The following is a 15,061-nucleotide window of genomic DNA, read 5'->3' on the forward strand; positions in this document are numbered from 1 at the left end:
TGTCATGATTCGGGGTCGCGATTCGATTCAGGAAACGATCCTTTTTGTTGGTAACCAACGCTGATAGCGGTGGTGGTCATGATCGACACTGGCTCCAAATCCAATCACAAGTCAACTACAAGACCTACACAAGATGACCCCCTCGTCGTATTTAAGACCCCTCTCTCTCTCTCTCTTCACTCACCCCTGCGCCACCTCTGCCTTGTAATCTCGCTTCACTTCCACCCGCGTGTCCTTTGCTTGAGAAATCGAGGCCTTCTCTCTCTTAAACCCTCCGCGTCGGTCTCTGCCGAACATGAAGGTCGCTCCCCCTTCTCCGCTGCTGATCCTATCGCCTGGAACTCTCCTCCGTCGCCCCTCTCTCCGCGCACGGTGCGTGTTGCTCGTCCCGGCCGCGTCTCGTACATCGTTCCTTAAGTCCGGCCGAGTTTCAGGACGCCACGTATAGCACAGCTCGCATTGCTCGTATCGTCAAACCGCGTTGCGTGGGGGGCAAAGGGGGCAGTGACTTGCGCGGGGCTGTACCGTGGATGGGGTTTGAGATAGCGGCCTAAGATTTGAGTCAAACCTATGTGGCGAGCGAGCAAGCAGAGGGCAGCGGAGGGATATCCAGTGCTGTACCGTGTTTCTATGCCACCACATCTTAAGACTCCCCCACACCTTCATCGGCCCGCGCTGGCCAGAGGAATGAAATACGGGCGGTCTCCGGTTTACAACAGTCCACATGAACGACGTTACTATCATGCCACCATGGATCGATTTACGATGCAGAAACTTGATTTTACGACGCGTCTTCCAACACGACTCCAAACGCATTTGAACAGAGTCAGTCTGGCTTCCGATGCGACTTGGCGTTGAGCTTTTTGTTATTCTCAAGTGTTTTTGGTGGCTTTTCACCCATTGAGCCCTGTTAAAGACGGCCGATAAAAGTGAAAAAACACATCGGCAAGTGATGTGTCTACCGTTTCCACTGTCTGTTGGAAAAGAGGGTCCGATTTAGGACAGGCTTTGCAGGAATGCATTTCTGGCATAAAAGCGGGGACCTCCTCTATGGTCAAATATCCCCTCTCACGCCTCACCTGACCAGCACAAGCATGGGGAAGTAGTGGATTGACAAAAAACGCTGCTCACATACACATACACTAATAACAATTAATTATGATAAGCTTTGTATAATAATATTCACTGCCACTTAAGATGCCACGGCAACTCAAAGTACTTTACACCACTTCTCATCCGAAACATGCTAAGGGCAACCCCAGTGGCAGCTGTCCCTGTGCGGAACAAGGTGACGTGGTACCGGCGTGCCTCGTCTGCCAGTAGCAGGTGACGATTGCTCTCTACGTGATCCCAATTGAGTACTTTGCAGGAAAAGTTTTTTGTGGGATAACAAAACCGGCACACACTGTCCTAATCTTTTGCCACGGTGGCGAGACGTTAACCACCTCGCCGAGTATACAGGAGGTCGTGGGTTCGTTCCCGATCCAAACGCCCGTTTTATGTTTGGAGTTTGCCTGTTCTCCCGCAGTCGCGGAGAATTTTCTCCGGGTCTTCTGGTTTTATGTTTTTTTCCCTCCACACTCAGAATCAACACGCCTTGAGAGTATTTGGCTGCTATACATTTCCACATGATGATGAGCCACTTCGTTGAGCTATCATCTGTGGCCAGGTCTCTTCTGAAAAAGAGCTATACGGCTCAGTGTGCCTTCCCTAGTTTATTTAATAACACGTCGGGGGGGGAGGGGGGTGACCTGTAAAGTTCACTGTGAAAGCAGACGGCACGCGGCATTTTCACTGTTAATGCACCCGCAGTGTTGTAACTGGGGCGGCCTTACGGACACTTTCCGCACCATCGGCGGGGACGCCGGCTTGCAAGGATCATGCGCGGTTGGAGTCTCACCAGGGTTGCCGGCGCTGGGCGGGCGCTGCTGAACACCGGGAGACACGGTGTTCCTCTGCAGGCTGACGGCCTGCGGGGGCGGCAGCATGGGGCCCCCGTGCTGTGCCAGCGTGCCCCCGGGGCTGCCGTACACCAGCGTGTTGCCGGGGTTCGACAGCGGCACGGCCACCGGCAGCTGGAAACTGCCTGTGCCTGGCGGCACACTCGACTGACACGGGGAATTGGGGTGGGATGGGGGGGGGGTGCGGAATCGGGGATTGCGGATTGGGGGGTATAAGGGGTGGTGCAGGCCCACGGGCGGGTTTGGCAGGGGGGGGGAGACGGGAAGAAACAAGGGGCACAATAAATAAGTCAACAAGCAGGCGGTGGGTAAATAAATAATAAACGCAAAGGACATTAGCGGAATTAGCGGCGTGAAAAAGAACAACGTCAAGCTGCATCACACCACACTGGAGGTGCGAAACGAGCAGCGTGTACGATTTAATTGTCTTCCTCCGTAGGCTTTGTGAGCGATCGCAAAGTCTCCGGGCAATGTCCCCATCGTGTTTGTGTTGGTGAGAGCTTAAAAAAATCCTGCCTGAAAATTGTGTTTTACATATTTATTGAATGGAACGTAATCTCCTCTGAGAGTGTCTATTACGGACGAGATAGCAAACACGCAAATATAGCTTTATTTAACGGAAATATAAACACAATTATTTTATTTGAGTGTGATAAATGACATTACCGTGCCTAAACTGCCAAAAAATTCACCTAGGAGAATTATATACAACTTGACTTCGAAGATTTTGACATTGCGAGTTATATGGATATTTTCATTTTGTGCAATTCACTTTTACCATCAACCCACTTAGATTCACGAGTGATGTTTGGTAATCTGGCGAAATGTGTGCCGTGAAAACACCTCCACCGTCCCCGACAGCCAAAGAAATCAAATAGGTCACGCGCAGAAGCGTCCAAACGCGCCAAATCATTCCCGTTTCAGCTCGCTCACCGGTAAGTTGCACAATGATTTGCGCAGCCAACTGCATGGAATCGCAACGCTGGCTGCGAAAACAGACGTGCTTGGTTGCAAAATGGCGAAGCCTGCCGACGTAAGCTGGCGTATCGCCGTATCGACATCTCATTTGCGATGCCTCTTAAGCGTAATTACCTTAAGCGTGCCGCCCGCTGGAGAGCGGATGTTAAAAGACCTCGCGAGATCCGTCCCGACCAAGAGAATGTGGGAGTGTGTCGCGGCACGCAACTGCCAGATTTGAAAACGACCCTAAGCCGTACCCAATTTAGTGACTAATTTCGTCCGTGTTTGCCAGGTTTGGTATCGTTGTTGTCAATGAGACACTTGCACATCTCCCTGGCTCCTTCCTCGCATTAAAAAAACGGTGTGTTGGGATGTAGAAAAAAGAAAAGATCGTTAAAAATTAGGGTTGGATTCCATCACATGCATGTGCCTAGTATGTGGAGAATCATCGCTACCCATGACCGAATGCTCAACAATAGCCAATCGAAGAAGGCAATGTTATTGTTGCAGCTGGATCGGATGATAAAAAAAAAACATGCTGCGATTTTGACATCACGGCATTGTGCCAAGAACGATGTTACCAAAACATAGTTATTTTCTCGTGGACAATTAGCGAGTTTGCGTGTCTCGGACTGTCTGACAACAATTTATCTTAACTTTGTTCGGGGAATGCTTCAAAGTTATAGCCTAGGGCGTTGCTCAAGTACTGGCCGTGATCTCATCAACGTAATGAAATGTACAAGAGTGCCGTCGCGATGACGTCACTAGAGTAGCAACATGACACGTTTGATCACAACTTGAAAGTCTTTGTTCACTAACGGAGCTTCAAACTTGTGTCGGCTGGCCTCTTGCATGCGCGTGGGCCCAGAGCACGTTTATTGACGAGACAGGAACCGGTTATTTCTATGGCGTTGTCAGTCTTCACTTGCATTTTACCACTCTAAGCGGAACACACTGATTGGGAACGATCCAAAGTCGCGGGCTTAAAAGTGCGTCTAACAACGTGTGTTTGCGCATGTGAATAATACAAAACGTTAGTCCATCACCCCCATCGGCTTTACAGACCAATACCATTGAACAGCATTTCTTTAAGCACGCGAACTCTGGACCGGTTTCAACCTTCTGGGTATCATCAGCAGAGCCAGGTTTGTTAAGTGAAATGCCATTGGCTTGCTGGACATCTGGACGGTTGATGGCACGTGCATGTTTGCGAGCCGTGAAAAAAACACCGTGGGCTTCTTGAGCTGGCCTATGCAGCAAACGGTTCTTTTGCACGGGGTGCCTTTATTGCATTAATAATGCCTGTGGGGCCCAGCTTATGTTTCTGTGCACAGCAGATGACACCGGGCATTCCAAGGCAACAAAAAATCTGGCTCTGGCAATAACGCGTTATTAAATTATGCCGTATGTTCACCTACGCACCCAACTGAAACCCGCCCGCACACAGGTGTGTCGTAGCTTGCGCAACGGTTTTCAGAGCCGTGCGTTGCGGCGCTGGGTAAGACGTGATGTATAAATAAATAAAACCCCTACGATGGTCAGTAAAATAAGAATGAAAAGAGTTTTTTTTTTTTTAAAAGCTTCGCAAGCTATTCGAGACCACGTCTCATTCCTGGCTATCGCAGTCAATTTGTTGCACTAACCCGTTTCGCGAAAGACTTATATCGCATGTGGGTGAAAATGAAGCTTTAACAATGCCTGGATGTACAATTAACCTTCAGTAAAAAAAAACATCCTATGTGAGCTCTACATTCCATGACACGGTGTGATGAAGCACGCCTGCAATCCTGTAACTTGGGATGAGATGTGGTGGACCGTGCCAAAATCAGCCAGTACAGAAAGTAGGTCGGTGACCTATTCGGATTGTGGGTGTTCTGTTCTTCGAGTCCCTGGCCTCCTCCAACATGAAATATAGAAAGATCCAAAATAAGAATTTGCGGATGATCCAGGAAAAAGGGACCTCCTGAAATATTCTTAAAATGCAAGTAAGCCTTTTCTGGGTGCATAAAAAGAGTTATCAGTATTCTCATAAAAATACTAACACATCATTACGGCAAGTTTTTACGTACTTTAACTATTTTTTTGTCTTTCAATTAAGCGAATTGCACGGAGGAGCAAATGTAAGTGCACCACATTTGCACGTCAGACTGTGCAAGTTTCATAACAGTGGCTCTTCATTATACGCCGAATCCAAATGTTTAGGATGCAAAAGCCAAATTGAGCATTCACGGTGCTGAAAAAGAGGCAGCAATTTCAGAAAGGCACCGAGAAACGCAATTAAAAAAAAATCTACAATACAACAAGCGGTATTTAGAAACTCAAGCCTTTCACATTTAGTTTTTTGGGCAGAAGAAACTTTGTGGTGAGTGGTGTTTGGTTGGGAAAATGACAAGAGGAGGAAGTCGTGGAGGGAGGATGAGGAGGGTGGGGGGGTAAAGACCAAAAGAAGCAGCTGTAGGTTTAGAGTTTAACCACTTCCCCGCTCTAACGAGAGGGAGCGACGGGCAAAACCGCAGACAAATAAAAATCATGCATTCATTACATGCGAACGACAAAATGCCACCTTCGTTCAATTAAACTAACAGCAATTTGCGCTGGCTTGACAGTGGCACATGTGTGATACACAAAGGACAGGGTGCCAAGGCAAGTGCACGCGCTCGCTCGCTTCTCTCCCGCTCGCCCGCGTCTCACGTGGCCAATTATCCCATCCCCTTCTTCCAGCGAAAGGCCGGCAGTGAAAAGCGTGCGCCATGCGTGTTAAAGCCACCGGCACACTCGAAAGCCACACCACCGTCGATGAGATTGTAAGTGCCTTGTGCCTCCCTCTGCTGCCACGCGTGAAAGAGGGAAAACTACCACGCACTAGGATGTACCGGCCGACATTTGAAAAAGGTCACGTTAATTGAACCGTTTCGCCAAATTAGGAAATGACAACTTTTACGTGTTATTTTTCTTCTCGGGTTTTTTGTTTCGTTTTCCAATAATAAATGTTTTTTTTTTTTCTCCAGTTCACACGTCTCTATTACGGCCGAGCGTTTTGTTCAGGGAGAGACTGTTCGATGCTTTAGGAGGGGCGGGGGAGGCGGGGGCGTTTGCTTTGAGGGGGGAGGGGGCCGTTTTGCTTGAATGTAAGTAATGAAATCGTGCGATGCAGGTAAGCTGTAACGGGCAATTAAATCGGTTGAATCAATTTTTAACTGTCGCTGGGGGTGTTTGCCCCCCCCACCCTTCCCCACCCACCAGCTACAAGGACACGGAAGTGGGGGGGGGGGTGTGGGGGGGACCTGGGAGACGTCGATTGGAATCGGGACGGTAAATCCTGGCGGTGAGAGCGCGGGCTGCGGTGGCTACTTACGGGCGCCAACCTGTGATTCCGCATCATATTATCGAACTCCTCGTCAATTTTTTTATACTTTTCCTCCGTGCGCGGGGTTAAAACATAAGAGACGTCGGGCTCGGGACTGTCTTCCCCGCCTCGCTGCTCCTTCCGATTTAGAGCCTGCGAAGGTGGTGCAGAAAGACAGAGAGGAGAGAGACGGAAGGAGGGAGACAGCGAAAAAAAGAGGGGGGGGGGGGGGAGGAGAAAAGCAAGCGGAAAGAGTAGCCAAGCGACAGAAAGAATGGAGAAAAAGACAAGAGGCAGAGAAAGACTGGCCGACAGAAAGAGAAAGAAAGCCGGAGGAAAGAAAGCAGCACTGGAGAAAAAGGATTGAAAGAAGAAAGCATCGCTGGTAAAGAGAGGAGAAATATTGCCAGAGATAATAATCCAAACGAGGAGGAGAGAAACAGAGTCGGAGAAAGAGCAAAAGGGCAGCGAGGAGATGGATGAGAGAGAGAGAGGCAGGCAGACAAAGGAGAGAGCAGCAAGAGGAGAAGTGTAAAGCAAAGTAGGCAGGAGAGGATGGAGGTGCAAAAGACAGAGCGGGGAGAAGCAAAGGCAGAGGGGCAGGGGGGGGAAGGAGGCGAGAGGGACAGAGGGGAGAAGCGGGGGGGGGAGGAGAGGCTGAGTGACCAGGTAAAGGTAGGGCACGAAGAGAGTGCTACTTACACACAGTCTCTGATTCCGCATCATGTTATCGAAATCCTCGTTGATTTTGCGGTATTTCTCCTCCGCGTGCGGGTTGCCGCCGAGATTGTCTTCCGGGTCAGAGTCCGGGCTATCAAAGCCGTTCAGCCCCTTTTTTTTCAAGGTCTGAAAATCAAAGTTTAGGACAGTTCACACAAAAACCTCGACGCGCCTGGATCGTCTCCAGCCGACAGAACGCCGTCCAAATTTCCACGTAAAAAAAATAAAATACACGCCGCTTCATTCCAGTCTGCCAACCGCTCTCTGCAAACAGAACATCCAGCGTTAATGTAACACAACGATTCGTAATTAAAATCTCTGCTGCTTAGATTTTTTTTTTTTAACACCAATTATACCCCCAAAAATCATGCTATCGGGGTCACGTCACGACAGAGCCTCTTCCGGAGCTGTCACATCCAGCAAAAGCATCACAATGTGTCACGAGCAGAGCCCCCCCCTCCGCCCCCTGGAACATGACACCACAGATCGACTTCTGGAGTCACTTCAGAAGCTCCCGCACATCCACCGAGTGACAGCTCTCCTTCTCGCTCGGCAAAGAGTATTTGTCACACGTCAATCGGCCGGCAATTTTTTGGGGGCCTCTTGAGCTGGATTAACAATATAATTTACCATCATTATGGGTGTGCAGCCGGGCCTTTACTCTATACACTGGTGTTGAAAGCCCCCCCCCCCACCCGCCGTGACGTGTCGGTACTTGGGGGGTTGTTTTGCCATACTTCACCGCACTCGTCAGTGTAGATTGGTAGAGGTGGGGGTGGGGGCAGGCAGCACAGGTTCAGATATCAATTGCCTCACTGATGTTGGCCGCGGCTGGCAATCGAACTCAAGTAGCTGATTTCACAGTGCCGTGTGCCAACCACTAAAGGCCACCGCTCCACCCCCTGCTCTGGAAGGGGCACGGCAGTGGGGAGATGTTAACTACCTCGCCGGGTATACAGGAGGTGGTGGATTCGATCCCGAAGCTGACGCCTGCTGTATATTTAGAGTATGCAAGTTCTCCCCGTGGTCGCGTGGATTTTTTTCCGGGTCCTCCAGTTTTTCCCCTCCACATTTAGAATCAACATGCGTTAAGAGTATTCGGTTGCTATACATTTCCACATGATAAGCCACTTCGGCAAGCTGTCATTCGTGGGCAGGTTGCTTCTGAAAAAGAGCTATACAGCTCAGTGGGCTTTACCTGGTAAAATAATAAGCGCGGTATCATTTGTGCAGTGTGGTGATCGAGTGAAGATCACCAAATCGCCACACTTGCGACCGTGGCTGCACAGATTCACTATTTTTTTTTTACTATTTTAATTTTCATCAGGTAAGGCCCACTGGAGCTATGTAGCTCTCTTTCAGAAGCGACTTGGCTACAAACGACAGCTCAACAAAGTGGCTTATCATCATGTGGAAATTTAGAGCAGCCAAATACTATAAACGTACGTTTATATTACAGAGGGCAAAACCGGAGGAGCCAAAGAAAAATCCTCTCGATCACGGGGAGAGAGATGCGCAAACGCCAAATATACAGCAGGCGTCAAGAGTTTGGATCGAACTCACAACCTCCTGCATACCAGGCGAGGGGGTTAACATTTCGCCACCGCGGCGACCCTGTTACAGCCAGGATCTCGGCGGCGGCGGCGTCAGCTCTGTGTCTCTCCGACACAGCCGACACGAAACAACCCCGATTCGCGCGGAAAGATCTCAACAACGCGAATTTATTTTTTTGTGTGTGCTGCGTGTGTGTGCTACGTGTGTGTAAACACATCGGAACGGATTATCGCAAAAGCCGGTACGTGCACCGTCCGGGACACGCGATGTCATCGGAACACGGGGCACGACAAACAAAAAAGAAACCGTGACGTTTCGGCCACGGTCGCGGCACGAGCGCCCGTCGACGCGCTGGAACAAACGCGCGCGTCAAATGCAAGCGGACGCACACGAAACAACACGCGGGGGGGGGGGGGCCCTTAAGGCCACAGAATGTGTCGCGCACGAGTGCGGGCGCTGCGGCCGGCACACTCCAGATAGCGCTAATCACGCGGAATGCATTCGGCCGTGTCTGATATGGGCCGGTTGGAGTAGCGAGCGTGGCAGCTGCCACCGCGTTATCGGCATTGGGGTGCCTGGGGAGGCCGGAATGTCACAATCACGGCGAGCCTATCTGCACCTGTTCCACTTCTCTCCTCCCTCTCCCTTTGCCATATCTCTCTGGTGGCCGCCATCTCCACCCCCCCCCTCTCTCTCTCTATGCCTCTCTCCCCTCTATCTCCCTCCTCCCTCCCTTCCCCCCCTCTCTCTCTTTCTCCTATCTCTCAATGTCCATGATCTTCATCCCTCGATCTCCCCTTCTCGCTCTCCCTCCCTCGTTCCTCCTCTCTCTGCTCCCCCCCCCCACCTCGCGCTCTCTCCCTGCGATATTTTTCTTTTCGCTATCCCTCCCGCTCCCCGTCTCTCCCTTCTCGTGCTCTTTCCCTCGTTGCCTCTCTCGCCTCCTTCCCACTCTCCCCTCCTTTTACTCCCTCTGCCACCACTCTCCCCCAAGCACCCCCCCCCCCCACCTCTCAAGCTTTCCCCCCCCCCCACTGCTCTCTCTCTCTCCCCTCTCTCAGCGTCCGCACAGGACAGAATGTGACATGCACAGGGCGGCCGTGGCCAGATGCCCTCACACCTGTCAGCCTGGCACCTGTCTGTCCACTCACAATTTTAGTTTTTTTTTACCAGCGCCCCCCCCCTCGTCACCCCCCTTCTCGTTTTTCAGCCGAGGCCGGGCAACCTCATCAACGTGACTGTTTGTAACGATCGTGAAAAAACAAGCAGTGGGGTTCGTTAGGCGCAGCGGAGACGCTCCGACCGAGCCTTTCACAATTTTATTTCGCATCTCTCTCCCTCTCGCTGCTGCTGCTGCTGCTCGGCTTACGTGTTCGCGAAACACAAATTGCTCGTCGCAATTATACACACGCGCTAAGAATTACAACAAAAAAAGCCATGAACTCAACAAGATTAACTTATGACATCAGCAGCACACACCCAACCACTCTGGACGCGTTTTGTAAGCATTCAATTAAAAACCGTCTTTCCCCCACAACAAAGAGGCGCGTCGGGTTTTTCCTGCACTCGTCAATCCACTGCCAAATTGAGGGCCTCTTGGCGCCATGTGAGGCTGTGGGGCTGTCATCCGATTGTACGTCGGCACACCGTTCCATCGAGAGGGCAGCTTAGGCGTGGAGGCACGGAAGTGCAGTACAATGGATTTTGCTGCACTGCTGCCCTTTGCTGTCCACAGGCGTATCACCCCCCCCGCAGCCCCTATGGCAACCCACTCGCGTGGAGCCATCGGCCATCCAAGCACCGTAACAAGCCGGCGTTTCTTAACCTGGGGTGCCCTTCCTGGGGGTACGAGACATGGCTCGATTTCTTTTAGAAGGCAAATAATCGAAAACACAAATTGAGCACGGGTACGTAAGTACAACTTACTTTGTTTCATCAAAACACTATGCATTTATTAACACTGTACTTTTTTAACGATTTAGAACCAAAGAGGGTGGCAAGGCCGCAGTAAAGGTTAAAGAACCACTTGGTACAAGCAATGAGAACTCAAATCTCTAAATGACGAGGACCCCCCCTCCTCCATCGCAGCGGACAGACTTAACACCACACAGACACGTGCAATGGATGTACAAAAGTTCTGTCAGCCTTACGCAGACCACCAGCTCCACAGAACTACACGTGCGGCCATTCTGTTTGTTTGCTTGCTTGGTTGGGCACATTTTCTCAAACTCTTCCGGGTTGTTGGTAAAAAAAACGACAAAATGACCCCACACGGTCAGTTCTTTATGAGCTGGCGGTCTGCGACAAGACTGAGAGCACATTTGGACGTTCACGGCGACGTCAGCACCACCAGTTCGAGCCACAACCTCCGTCTTGGCTTTTGTAAATGTTGTTGATTTTCTCTCCAACACACCCGTGTGCTGTACTAGTAACGAATTGGCATGTTCCGTTCACGTGACAAACCTCACTAAATGGCCTTGTCGGGAGGTGGCGAGTTCAACGAAACATTTATATTTACGCAATCTAACCCAAAAAAAAACACCTGCATTATGGATGATATTGGTCGCCAAAGCCTACGTGCTAAACCGTCTTGGCTTCCTTCCCGACTTCTGATGGGATGGAGGTGCATTCCATGTGATGTGGCAATAGGCGTGGTTTTGGGGGTAATTGATTGCCCATTCCTGCCGACAGGTTTTTTTTTCGTGTTTAGGGGGTGGGATTTTATTTTAATAAATCCACTGCCGTCATCTCGGCACAGGTGCGTCGATCTGGTTTGGCAGGAGAGACCTGCTGCTTTGTCAATCTGGCACGGCTGCTTTTCTTTTTTTTGCTTTCATTTATCGACTACAACACCACGGTGACTCTATCTTTGTTCCACTTCCACTTTAGTTTGTGGCTGTTGTTTTTTTTGTGCGTGGGGGTGTGAGAGGGAGAATGTAAAAGGATCAGAATCCCAACATTTGAAGTGAACGAAAAAAACCGAAATCACACCTACCTAGGCTGCCCATTTTTAACCTCCGTTGTGCCAGACACAACATTACAAACGCTGCAGAGATTTGCTTCGAAAATTAGTACGAGGTCAAATGTATATATATATTTTAAGAAATCAGTAGCTTAAATCGTGTATGCTTTCTGAGAATGCCTGCCGGTCGGGCTGCCTGTCTACCCACCCACCGTCCTTCGACATTGAAATCAAGGCTTGGAATGGTGAGTAGAGGCACACAAGAAGAGTCGTATAAATCTGCTTCCCAGGCTGGCACTGTTGTTCGAGTGTGGAGGCACTAACTCCTGGGGCTGCCCACCCTCCCACCACCCCCCACTACCCACCCACCACCACATCTCCCCCTCCCCACGCCGCCACCACCCTCTCTCTCTCCCCTCCTAGCCCAAACCAACCCCACACCACCACCACCACTCGCCTCTCCTCCACCTCATGTCGCCAGCCGCCCTGGCTCTGCCTTCAATCTCAGCCCCCCTCCCCTCCGTCCCACCGCTCAGCCTGGCTCACACAATGCCCATACATGGCACCAAACACAGCAACTGCACGGCCGCCTGCCCCATCCCGAGGGGAGGAGGGCTAGGGGGGGGGGAGGTAGTGGGGGGAGGTAGTGGGGGGGGAAGGCATGAGTTGGGGGGGGGCATGGGGAGGCTGGGGCGAAGGGGGAGAGGAGTGGGGGGGGGATTGTTGGGGGGGGGGGAGCAGGAGGCCTCATTAAGCCCACATACGGCTTTCCGCCAGGCCAGCCCGGTAACCATCTCACGTGGACGTGCGTGTGCGCACACACACACACACGCGTGTACACGTGTGTGTGTGTGTACGTTCACAAACAAGCTCCCAGGACGTTCAATAAATACACGCGTGCGCATAGTTGCGTAAGTACGTGTACAAAATAGAACTGCGAGCACACAAATATATCACCCATACGGTATACGTACACACAATGAAGTGTATATTGCCTACACATACAAGAGCAGGCATCCACTAAACATTATACACAGTTATGAGCGTGCATACACCCAAGCATTGTCAGCAAAAACGAGTACCCGCGCATAAAACAAATACAGACACACGCAAGAATATCCCACTATCCACACGCACGCACGCATATACACATTGGAAATAAAGGACATAGATCCATCCATACAGCCTCACTGGGGTAGGGTGGCATGACAGTGGGTAGCGTACCAAACTATAAACCTGAGTGTGATTCCCAGCCACGGCTCACATCAGTCGCGTGCGATATCAGAACAGGCCCAGATCCTCCCCTAGGTCGACTCGGCAGCTTTACGTGAGAATCTGGTGCAGTGTGTAAAACATCGGCATTGGGGAGAAAAAGGCGGCATGGTTTGCCAATATTAATAGGTACTCACTAATAGCACTTGCCCCAACAAACACACAAATATTCAAAGAACCCCTTGTATAGCCTTTCAAAGACTGTTGGAATAAAAATGCTATTAGCGAGCACCTATGAAGGCCGGCATGGCACACGATACGGTGGATGGCCAGCACCACGCCCGGCTGCCTTTGTCTCCCCAGTGGCGATGTTTACACACCACACCAGGTACTCAATTGCGGCCGATTCGACCTTGGGGAGGCACATCACCCTATTCAAATAATTGCCTATGTTGTTGGGTGTCCGTGAGCGGCAATCGAACTCAGGTCGCCGGATTCGTATCGCCGCATGCTAACCGCTGCAACTACACTACCGCTCCCCACGTGCACACGCGCACACAAAGATCCCCCGTCTCGCCTTAACAGACACGCACGGCACACTCGACCCATTCTGGCCGCTATGTCGCCATGTACACCGGCTCGAATTTCCGCGCGGCTGTGTTCATGGTGGACCGTATTTCTCCTTCTGGCGCGTGTTAACGTTGTTATTTATTCGTGACGAGATTCCGCCAGCAAAACGTCCGGGGCAGCACATCGGCCCAGGTCCCGTTTCGACAAAGCGACGAGCACCGTCAGGGAACGGAAAGAAAACCCACGCCGAGAGGGCACCCCTGCCCACCTCACCCCAGAGGCAAAGTCACTCAGCCACGCACCCACCCCCGCTCGTTCGCATGCCCGCAATCAGCACGGTCGGCTCCGTACGGTGCGAAAGAAGTTAAACATGCATACGCCGGTGCAATGAGCGCGCACGTTTCGAACGGGTAAAGTTGTTTTCGCCGAAAATAAAATTTACAATGTTTTTACAGAATTGTAATTTGTCGAATATGCCTGTTTGCGCGTACATTAACATGATACATAGTGCATAAATCATGAAACGTTATGAAAAAATTTTGGGGTGGTGGGGTTGGGTTTTTTCGCTCTCTCACTCGCTCGCTTGCTTGCTGCACTCACACCGCATTTGCGGAGAGAGAGAGAGAGAGGATGCATTAGCCGCTAAATCTGATCCGGGCATCGATTCAAAGCGATCGGTTTCAATTCCTCCAACGGATATAAAACCTTCCACAGCCACAAAAACTCAATGGCAAATCTCCCGGGCCCGACGGCTGTGATATCATCCATTATCGGCCCCATCCCTCCCGCGACCATGCGGCTGTCAGCGATGCAGCGCTTTGAAAATGTCAAATTACGGAAAAATGTTAATTGTCTCGCAACACTACTAAGTCTAATTATCCAAAAATAGCTTTGCTGGGCCGTTATTATTTTTTTTCCCCTTCGTGCTTTCGCACATCCTTGCAGGTCACCTGTTTGGCGCAGCGCGGTGTTGAAAAATGTTTGGAGGGCGAGCGCAGACTGGAAGCTGCGGTGGTGAGAGCTTAACTACCTCGCCCGGTATGCAGGAGGTCGTGGGTTTGATGCCGACCCTGACGCCTGTGTATTTGGAGATTGCATGTCTCTCTCCCCCTGTTGTTGCGTGGATTTTTCTCCGGGTTTGTCCCTCCACATTTAGAAACATGCGTTGCGAGTATTTGGCTGCTATAAATTTTCCCATCATAAGCCACTTCGTTGAGATATCATTCATGAGCAGGATTGCTTCTGGAAAAGACCTATATATCTGGTAAAATAAAAAGTTTAGTCTAGGAAACAATTATTACGATGACAATAAACATTTAAAAAACAAGAATAATTTAAGGCATTTTTGTCAATTCTGCTGCTGGATGAAGGCATCCCCCCCCTCCCCCCAATAATAACTATTATTCAGAAAACAAAGAGTCGTTTAAGGCACTTTTGTCGATCCACTGCTGGAACTTTTTGTCAATCCGACCCGCAGGAAGGAACGTTGCAATGCCGCCCCGTTGCTGCCCGTCACATGGGCAGAGTGAACGACGCGGGCGGCGACTCGCTCGCAGTCTGCGCCCGTCACAGCTCCCGGCGACTTTCTTCTCCGTTTGAAATTCGGACGACGGGGGTCGGGCCATGCACAACCCACGCTACGACGCAAGCGATTTCAGCGAGGGGGGAAAAAAAATACACGCTAAAACAACGCAACCGTTAAAAGGCAGAGCGCCCGCGGTTCAACGGGATGTATTTATTTTTAATGGTCGAATTGGCTAAGCGAACTTGACACTT

The 15,061-nt window shown here is 50.7% G+C and overlaps 1 protein-coding gene across 5 annotated transcripts in view; it reads right to left on the reverse strand.

Annotated features, from left to right (window-relative positions):
* The window catches only part of MEF2C (myocyte enhancer factor 2C), an 88,838-nt gene that overhangs the window by 24,627 nt on the left and 49,150 nt on the right, over positions 1-15,061 (reverse strand). For 4 of the 5 annotated variants that reach the window (XM_078854824.1, XM_078854822.1, XM_078854821.1 and 1 more), the window contains exons 4-5: positions 6,970-7,113; positions 1,901-2,108 (exon numbers count right to left, since the gene is read on the reverse strand). In XM_078854824.1, the coding sequence (XP_078710950.1) occupies positions 1,901-2,108; positions 6,970-7,113 (352 nt within the window). Of the gene's footprint in view, positions 1-1,900; positions 2,109-6,276; positions 6,421-6,969; positions 7,114-15,061 lie in introns of all 5 variants that reach the window. The other variant, XM_078854825.1, reaches the window with a different exon arrangement.

Source organism: Lampetra fluviatilis, chromosome 3 (genome assembly GCF_964198595.1).
Source record: "Lampetra fluviatilis chromosome 3, kcLamFluv1.1, whole genome shotgun sequence".
In the NCBI taxonomy this organism is placed as follows: Eukaryota; Metazoa; Chordata; class Hyperoartia; order Petromyzontiformes; family Petromyzontidae; genus Lampetra; species Lampetra fluviatilis.